The sequence below is a fragment of the Colossoma macropomum genome, unplaced genomic scaffold (genome assembly GCF_904425465.1).
Source record: "Colossoma macropomum unplaced genomic scaffold, Colossoma_macropomum, whole genome shotgun sequence".
NCBI lineage: Eukaryota > Metazoa > Chordata > Actinopteri > Characiformes > Serrasalmidae > Colossoma > Colossoma macropomum.
The window spans coordinates 43,824,771-43,834,191 of NW_023494785.1; the positions used below are offsets into that span (position 1 = coordinate 43,824,771).

General features: G+C 40.9%; 1 protein-coding gene across 1 annotated transcript; it reads right to left on the reverse strand.

Moving 5' to 3' along the window:
- Positions 1 to 2,652: 2,652 nt before the first annotated feature.
- On the reverse strand, positions 2,653 to 9,171 carry LOC118814699 (tripartite motif-containing protein 35-like). Its single transcript, XM_036580431.1, has 6 exons — positions 8,773 to 9,171; positions 7,212 to 7,307; positions 6,896 to 7,126; positions 6,766 to 6,788; positions 6,557 to 6,675; positions 2,653 to 3,170 (listed from the first exon to the last, which is right to left on the reverse strand). Exons 1-6 carry the CDS (start codon positions 9,169 to 9,171, stop codon positions 2,653 to 2,655), a joined length of 1,386 nt encoding a protein of 461 aa, XP_036436324.1.
- Positions 9,172 to 9,421: the final 250 nt, after the last annotated feature.

A 9,421-nucleotide genomic window follows, 5' to 3' on the forward strand; every position in this document is an offset into this window, starting at 1 on the left:
ATAATAATTGATGATGCATAATTTATAAGATTTTATTTATGAATTTAAAAGATATACACTTTCCATTCATTTTGTTTGCATGAGGGCAGCCTGAAGGTCATCTAATGGAACATCACTTTCACCGCAGACTGATGTCTCATATGGTCAGGCGTCAAGCAAAAGTGAAAACCAAGGTAGTTGAAAGTTGTCAGCCCAGCAGATACATGTTAAAGGCAAAGCTACATGTTAAACCATCTTAAAGAGCTTGAGGAAAGGACATTATTTTACTGTGTGTGTGTAGGTGTAGTAGGAGGGTAATTGTACTGGTCATTGGGCCCCTGTTATAGATGCTGACACAGTTGTACAGTCATGGCTGGAAAATGATCCTAAACATACCTCAGAACTCACCATGAACTATAAGACTCTGTTGGTAGACTATGAGTTATGACTTGTACTTGTGACTTGCGACTAAGAGTGCTTCTCTCATTTCCTGCTCACCACCATGGACTGCAGGTAGTGCAGCAGCAGAACTTGCCATTGTACACACTGTTCTGGAGACATTTTCCCTGTATGTGTCAGATAAGGACACGCTGTGCACTCAAAGACAATCACTCTGATTGATGTGAATGAATTTTACTGTTCACTTCAGCTAAAACACGTTTATTTAAAAATATATACATAATCGCTGTTCAGTCTTCCATTTTTATGGATCTCTAAGGTTGTTGTTCTTTCCTGTAGAGTTGTTAGCACTTCTCCATGTTTTTCCAACTCTTGGTGGAGTCTCTGGACTCTAACGTGGTCCTAGAGGGGATACATATCCAGTTTGTGGTTGTATGACCTTAATGAGAACGGTTACCTCATAATGTTTTTTTAACTTGCATTACGTTTTGTTTTGTTTTTTTCACAAATTTGTCACTGTCATTTCAGTCTGGCTTGAAGTCAAGCACTTTCTACAGTTGATGTGTCTGTGGTGGATGCAAGGGTGTTCCAGGTGGGTGCTGTAGTATTGCATGTGGCTGCTGGGGCATTGCAAGGTGGGTATTGGTAGATGGATGATCATGGATGCTGCTTTCTTGACGAGGGTTCACGTGTAACAGAGATTTTTTATTACCTACTATCTTGGTTTAACAAAGCTAACTAGACAACTTGGCTGAATGGTATTTGTGTCACACAGCTGTCTTTAATGCAGGATATAGAAAACTCATGATTATTTTTCCTCATGTTTTGAGTGAATTTTGACATTTACTGTCAAAGGCCAAGCTCTGATAGCCTGATAGTTCTATCGGAACAACAGCAGAACCCTTCTTGGTGCTATATAGAACCCTTTTCAAAAAGGTTCTTTATAGATCCGTGTACAGCACATTCTTTTTCAATCTGGAGAATCCTTTTATGATGGAAAGTAGCCTGTAATTGTGTAAAGGGTTCACGAGAGTTCATGGTTCTATATAGAACCATTTTCTTTACTAAAGAACCTTGAGGGACCATCGTTTGTAGCCCATATTTGCAGTGAGATATTCTGCCATTCTTTACAGAAGATTCTTTTCATCACGTCTTTGCTGTTCTCTTTTTTGTTATTCCCCAGTGGTGTTCTGTTCAGGCCCAGTGAATAACTTGCCCAGGTGATGTTTTTTACCCTTTTCTTCTTTCTAGAGTGTTTTTGGGATCATTGTCATAGCACACTACCTCCATCATGCTTCACAGTTGGCACTGCACAGTCACTCTGATAGTGTTGGCTCGAATAATTAGGCTTAATTGGAAATTACATCACATATACTCACATTTGGTTTACTGAGTTTTAACAACGGAATATGTAAAGAAAATGAAGAAAGATAAACTAATCACATAACTACATAGTACACAAATCATTTTGTTTAATAAATCATAAATATATAAATACACACATTTTATATGAGGTACAAGTAGATTCTCACAGAGCAGAATTCAAATAACAGAGGGACACAGAAATGCAGCTTCACCCCTACAAACTCTTAAACATAATCATACACTGCAGGTTTTTTATATCAGTGACAATTTCATAGTCAAATAACCAAAATGCCTCAACCAGAGCCATTTAACATCACATGGTGTCAAATCGCCAGTTTATTACCTAATTGTACATTCCAACAAGCCATGTGTCATGTGAGTAGAATGGACACCATGAATGACCTTCATGGATTTAGAAGAAGAAGTTTAATCTTTCAGTCTATTATTGTCATTATATTAATTACTTTTTCCCATGTAGTATTTCTACATTTCTAGCAAACCTATAAAACCTATGAAAACTGTAAGACAGGGTAAGGAAACTCTCCTCATTCAGACGTTACTCTAGAAGTCTGTTATGATTGCGTAATCGAAAAGTACTTAAAACCTCTCAGTATGTACTACATTTCCTACTACAAGACGTAGGAATGCACAGTTGGAATCGGCCACGATCGGAATCTATGGATTTTTACTCCAAACCAGCAGTTTATTGTTTGTTATTTTAGTCCATCTGCGTTGCAGTTTTATGAGGTAAAGAGCATGAGTCAGGTCTATGCTGTTATGTGTTTAAAGAAAAAACAGCCATTGGCCAATTTGGCTGTAAATAAATCAGAATCAGCCATAAAATTTATGATTAGCTATAATTTGTTATGATTTATGAATATATATAATTTTTAATTGTACAAATATCCACTAGCAAACAGGTAAAATCTTCATATAAGAGTCAACATCACCAACATAGACAAATGGAAATACGTTCTCAGTGAATTTGTGTTTTATAGTGTGTAAGTGTGTTTTAGTGAGAGAATCAGTGAATGACAGTTTTCCTTTGTTCCAGTCCAGCTGCACTGTGATCCTCTGGACTTTGTGTTTTACTGGGAGGGGAGTGGGTTTTTGTGGTGAAGAACTTACTGAATATACACTGTTATACAACAGCATCCCCCACATTCCTCTCCTGGAGTCTACGTTTCCTTTCCTGTTAGCAGACTCTTCAATCACACCCAGACCCCAGAATTTACTGTCTCCAACTTCAACATCCCAGCAGTGCGTCCCTGAGTTAAAGCCCACCGATCCCAGGACAAAATGCTGATAATCAAATCTCTCTGGACTACCTGGAAGCTGCTGTTTCTCACTACCGAGCCTCACAGTGGTCAGTTCATCAGAGAGGATGAGTTTAGGATGAGCAGTGTTGGGGTCCAGAGTTACAGGAGCTGAAGGAAGACATATGGAACATGCATGAGACATATAAACATACAAGCAACTCAGGAATTGAGTCAGCCAGAAGCCTCAGTTGCCAGTACAAGCACTGCTATAAAATGGTTTGTAGTTGTTGTTGTTGTGATGGACTTTAATGAAGTACCACAGTGCTGGTTAGGAGTGGGACTGTTCAATGTGAGGGAGGAAAATACCCCACACAGGATGCGTTTTACTGTTATCATCATCATCACTTTTATTTATATAGCACTTTAGCCATGCTCAATACTGTTTTACAGTCAAAGAACATGAACACATTTAACAGGAAGACTTTTCTCAGAAACTGTGGGACATGTTAGCAGACAAAAATCTGACTGAAAAACAAGAAAAAAAAAGAGAAGAATGTACAATCAGATAAGAAGAATCTTGTACGGAACATGGAACGTAATAGGTAACCAGTGAAGTCTCAGAAGGATAGGATTGGTCAGTCTTCATCGAACAGGTGAGGATACTAACATCATCATACTGTATATATTGCAATCTATTGAGGGCTCTGACAGGGAGGTCAGATAGGAGAACATTACAGTAGTTTAACCGGGATGACACAAATACATGCATGAGTGTAATCCTTACTTCCACCATATTTAAACTGCCCTCTAGTACTCTGAGGATCCAGATGTGGCTTTGATTCTTGGTGAAGCCACCCTCAGGACCTGGATAGCATAGTCTACTGTCGTGGTCTTGGCAGGACAATGGGGATCTATGACTGTAGGGTGCACATAGGATGGTGACATAACATCAGCTTTTATTCAACTGCCAGCTCTGGATACAAAGTGGTCAAACTCTGGCAATAGAGTGGGAGGATGAGGAGTAGAAGGGACAAGTAGAAAAAACAGCTTTTCCAGCCTTGAACAACTTGTCATCTGGAAAACTCTCTGACTGAGCGCTTCGTAAGGAGAGGATCTCTGTGGCTTGGTAATCGGTTCCTGTAGGCTGTTGATCTTTATCTCAGCTGGTCCTGCATTGTGGCTGTGACAAGGTCATTTCTGGCCTGTATAGGATTTAAAAGGCAGTGGGGAATGGCTGACACCTCAGATACAACCTGTATGCTAATTTTTCTTGTCCTTACTGGTTGGTATAATAGGCACTTGGCCACTTGGATTCTAAATGCAGGAGGAAATGTGGACAATGACGGTATTACTGGAAGAACAATTTGGCCAGTGTTCTGCCCTCTGTTAGGTCGTCTGCAGTGTTCTGACTGGAGTCAACATATCATCAGACTCGACTGATGTGTTAGCTCTTGTACATCCAAAATCCAACTTACAGCAACAGTCAGATCCAGAAGAGCACGTTTGTGGAATTTGACCACAGGAGAAGTTGAGAGACCTTCAACCTGACCTCATTCCAGTTGCTTGGTCAGTTGGGCTAAATAGTACAAGTCTGGGCAATTCTTTTCAACATTTGAGGGCAATCCAGGACTTAGCCATGATGAAGGACAACTGAACATATCTCTCAATGTTCCATATGCAGGTAGGACACAGCTCTGTTTTTGCTCTTTTGAGGTGTTACAGAAGAACTTGGGAGCCTCACATCCCCAAATTTCCCAGGCTTTCAGTAGTTTTTTTGGATGCATAGGGTTCTCCCAATCTGGCTGCTTATCCCACAGCCTCTGAACCAAGGTCTTCCTTCAAGTGAAGAATGGACTGATGTCATATTGGGTTGTATGCCTTGTATGTATGTATGGTGCATGGTAGGGGCTCATAACCAAGAATGTCAGTATCACACAATGTTATTTCAGACCTTGTATTTTTTGTCCTCTGCCAAATAGTACTGGCTCGTTCCATGTAACGAGTGCTATTTAAGTCCACAACATCTGATGCCTTGTATTAGAGACAGAAATGAAGTGTTCTTCAAGCTTAAATATATGAATTCAAAATTCATTATGAATGGATCAGGTAAGTCTTGTGAAGAAGAATGATGGAGGAGATTTTAAGTGAGACTGAACTCCCAAAAAATGTCTACACATCCTGTACACACCCAGGGTCTTGACTTGACCTTCACAATTTAACATTTAGGTGGTTGGAAGAGAGCAGGATAGTTCTCTCAGAGCCATCATCTAGGACTGCAAAAATGTCCAGGCTTTGACCTTTGACAACCCATATAAATATCAGGAGGACTCTTTTGTTTCCTTCAGGTCTGTCAAGGTAGAGCACATCACTTATGTTCACAGGACTGGTACTTGGGGGGAATGCTCATTCACATCGAGAAGGCCTTGGAGCTCCATCTGCTTGCATGGATGACTGGTTTTCCAGAGTGCTTACTTTGATGCAAGGTGAAACCTCCCACATCTCTCTTTTTGACTTGATCCAGTGTGTTATCTGCTCCTTACTGAGTCGTACAGTGCCGGATGTTGTTACAGTATAGGTATACTTATGCTGGCTTTCTTGACAGGTTGCTTCGACTGTAGTGTAGGAGTAGGAGCTGCTTGGCAAGGAGCCACACTGCAACTCTAATTCACTCTTAGGCTCTTACAAAGATCTACCCATGCATGGAGAGCAAAGTGCCTAAACTCTACTGTATCTTCTGGCCATATGACTAGTGAGTCCATGACTGAGGCTATGCAGAGGTGAGGTTAAGCAAACCTCTTTGTTTAGGCAGCCATGTCAGAGTATGGGCTTCAGGAATGAATCCACTGTAAGGAAAGCTTTCTATCCCTTATCTTTACGCTCCATGTGTTTTCAAATGTAGGCTTCTAAAAGTTAAAACCATTCCTGGCTGTAATTTTAAACCAACTGTGCTTCGGTTGTGGGTGCTAAGCAAAATAAACACAACAATGTAAGATGGCGAAAACAGCTAAATATCAGGGTAAAGAGAAGCAACATTTACCAGCTTTTAAAAGACATTCCCAGCGTGAAAATAGACATCTGTTGTTGGTTTCATTGTAGTTGGTTTATTTATAGTAATTGTGACCGAGCAGGGTGGGTCACAGTGTGTAAAAAATGTTTATGCTCCTCGGATGTGGTCTGCATTTCCACCTCCCCATGTTTCATGTTTGGGGCACTAGGCTGTGCATTTCTTGCTACCTGTTGAAGTGCCTGTTCAAAATAAAAAAGCACTTACCTGTATGCACTATGTTATCTGCGCCTTCTTCTGAATGGTACAATATTTTACTTAAAATTAATGTTTTCATGTAAAATTTACAGATGAACTGTTAATGTGGAAGAAGACATTCATCTAAGCATGGAAAATGTTTAAAATTAACAAGTTTTTTTTAAGTAATACTTGAGCTGGAATTTCAATGACTGTCTATATGGTTAAGTGGAAAAGCCTGCATTCCTAAAAATATATGAAAAAATGTAAACAAAGCAGAAAATAAAATCAAGACCACAAAAAACAAACTTACAAGACTCAACAATTGCCTGCATCTTCTCCAAGACTGTGAACTTCAGGTTGGTCAGGTGTTTTGCTACATTGAGCAATTTTCCTGAAAGGCTCTCTGGATCCTGGAGTTTGCGCTGGGCTCTGGAAGAACATTCTGAGAGGACTCAGTTCTACTGAAGCTTTGGGTTTAGATCCATAGAAAAGAGACAGGACACAGGACACACTACTCACCGTTCCACTGTTACCTTGTAGTTCTGGAACACAATGAGGGTGATATTAATGAATGTGTAACTAATTCATGTATTATTTATTTACTTTTACAAAAAAGCATAATGTACACCCAATACAAACACTGACTCACTTGTACGAATGAGACGTCTTCAGCTCCCATCTCCTCTTCTACGGCTCTGATTGTATCTGAAAGTGCTTCTATCTCTCTGCTCATCTTCTCAATCTTCTCCTTCATCATCTGACTCTTCTGCTGCTCTTCCTCCCTCAGAGCTGCTATCCTGGCTGCCTCTTCATCTCGTAGAAACTGGTGGAGCTTCTCAAACTCCTCCTTAATCTGCCTCTCTGTGTCCTGGGACTGAGTCTGGAAATAGAGAGTAACTCAAATGAAGATGACTGTTTGTGGAATGCTGTTCAGAATCATGATCTCTGTAGTTCTTCATTCTTACCTTTATATGTTTGGCAACCTGATCCCAGTTCAGTTTACTTTCTTTAAAGATCATCTGTTTCTCCTTTAGGGACTTCAGTGCAGCACTGACTTTATCCTGAAACCAATAAAATAACAGAATACTTAAATTTCTGTCTGAAAACAGCACTGTCTCCTCTCAAAGTCACCCTCACTGATGATGTGACTTTGGGTCCAGCTGAGCAGAGTGAGCATGCTAACCTTTAATTACAGCTTTGTCATAATATGTTTGTGAACCTGCGGAACTGAACATTGATCCATTTGTATTTGGACATTTCACTGTGTTTTTAACCACTCTCATTTAGTCCTCTCATTTGGACTGTCTTTACCCGGTCTCACTCATTTGGACTGTCTTTACCCGGTCTCACTCATTTGGACTCTGTCTTTACCTGGTCTGCACTCTCATTTGGACTGTCTTTACTCGGTCTCGCTCTCATTTGGACTCTGTCTTTACCCAGTCCCGCTCTCATTTAGACACCCGGTCTCGCTGTCATTTGGACTCTGTCTTTACCTGGTCTCATTCTAATTTGGACTCTGTCTTTACCTGGTCTGACTCTCATTTGGACTCTGTCTTTACCTGGTCTGACTCTCATTTGGACTGTCTTTACCCGGTTTTGCTCTCATTTAGACTGTCTTTACCCAGTCTTACTCTCATTTGGACTGTCTTTACCTGGTTTCGCTCTCATTTAGACACCCGGTCTCGCTCTCATTTGGACTGTCTTTACCCAGTCTGACTCTCATTTGGACTGTCTTTACCCGGTCTCACTCTCATTTAGACTCCCGGTCTCGCTCTCATTTGGACTGTCTTTACCTGGTTTCGCTCTTGTTTTGGACTCTTTCTTGACTTGGCCTCACTCTCACTTGGACTCGGTCTTGTACTTGGTCTCGCTCTCATTTGGACTCTGTCTTGACCTAGCCTCACTCTCACTTGGACTCGGTCTTGTACTGGTCTCGCTCTCAGTTAAACTTGATCTTGACTCAGTTTCGCTCTTATTTGGACTCAGTCTTGACTCTGTCTCACTCCTACTTGGACTCTGTTTTGACCCAGTTGGATTTGGTCTTGTCCTGGACTTGCCCTCATTTGGACTCTGTCTTGACTTTGTCTCAGTCTAATTTGGACTCTGCCTTCACTCAGTATAGCTCTCATTTGACACGATCTTGCTATCATTTGGATTTGGTCTTGTTGTTTCTAGTCGTTTTCATTTAAACCCAGTTATGGCTGGTCTCTGCCTGTCTTGACTTAATCTCTACTAGTCATATTCTTGGGCTTATTTTGGACTTGACAATGGTGGTCTTGACTACAGCCCTTGGGAAAACACAGAAATGTGCATGCAGGTGCCAGGACTGGGATTTGGAACTCATGCTGTATACTGTTATTTTCTATAGGGCTGTAGCACTTCTCTGTGATTTGCAGACTCTAATTGATACTATTAGGTGATTACCAAAGACTTCATGAAATTAATTAGGCAGTGAAAGCAGAGAAAATGGAAAATGAAACACTGTTGCCTTCTATGACTGAATTTTAGTGAACTTTTTTAGCTTACCTTGTAGTCATGAGCCACCTCCTTAAGGGTACGGAACCTGTGGTTGGCATGCATTTTAGAATCCCGACATAGCAAACACACAGGCTGATCATCGTCCAGACAGAAGAGTCTGAGTTCCGTGCTGTGTAGACTGCAGAGTGGTTCAGCCTTTCCTGAAGCTCTCTGACTTTCCGCCTGTAAGAAAGTCTCGCACACATTTTTTAAAGCCAGGTTTAATGTAGGGTCCAGTGAAGACTTTCCCTTGCAAACTGGACATTCGTTGGATCCTTTGGTGTTGCAAAACTTCTGCAGACAGGATTTACACACACTGTGACCACATCGCAGGAGAACAGGATCCCTGAAGAGTTTACAGCAGACAGGACAGGAGAGATCCTTTGCCAATAAAGTTCTGGAAGCCATTTTCTAACTGACCAGCACTTGTTGGTTTGTTTGTGATTATTGTCATTGAAGAATCCCAATTTTCAGTCCTAATTTGGTCAGTTTTCCCCAGAAATGATCTATTTTCAGAAGTTAGAGAGGTAGAGATGTTCCAACCTTGTGTTTGAGCTAAATGTTCCCTTGTCTCAACAGACAGCTATGGGTGCTGGTGGGAAGGATTAGATCAAAGTACTTGTCAGACCTCCTACCTGGAATGTTTGGTATGTGGTCT

Bases quoted from the DNA above. Each gene is read 5' to 3' on its own strand.
- LOC118814699 (XM_036580431.1), bottom strand. From the start codon at position 9,171: ATGGCTTCCAGAACTTTATTGGCAAAGGATCTCTCCTGTCCTGTCTGC. The intron at 7,308-8,772 runs GTAAGCTAAAAA...TATTGGTTTCAG, and splicing joins AGGTGGCTCATGACTACAAG to GATAAAGTCAGTGCTGCACT. The intron at 7,127-7,211 runs GTAAGAATGAAG...CTCTATTTCCAG, and splicing joins AGGTTGCCAAACATATAAAG to ACTCAGTCCCAGGACACAGA.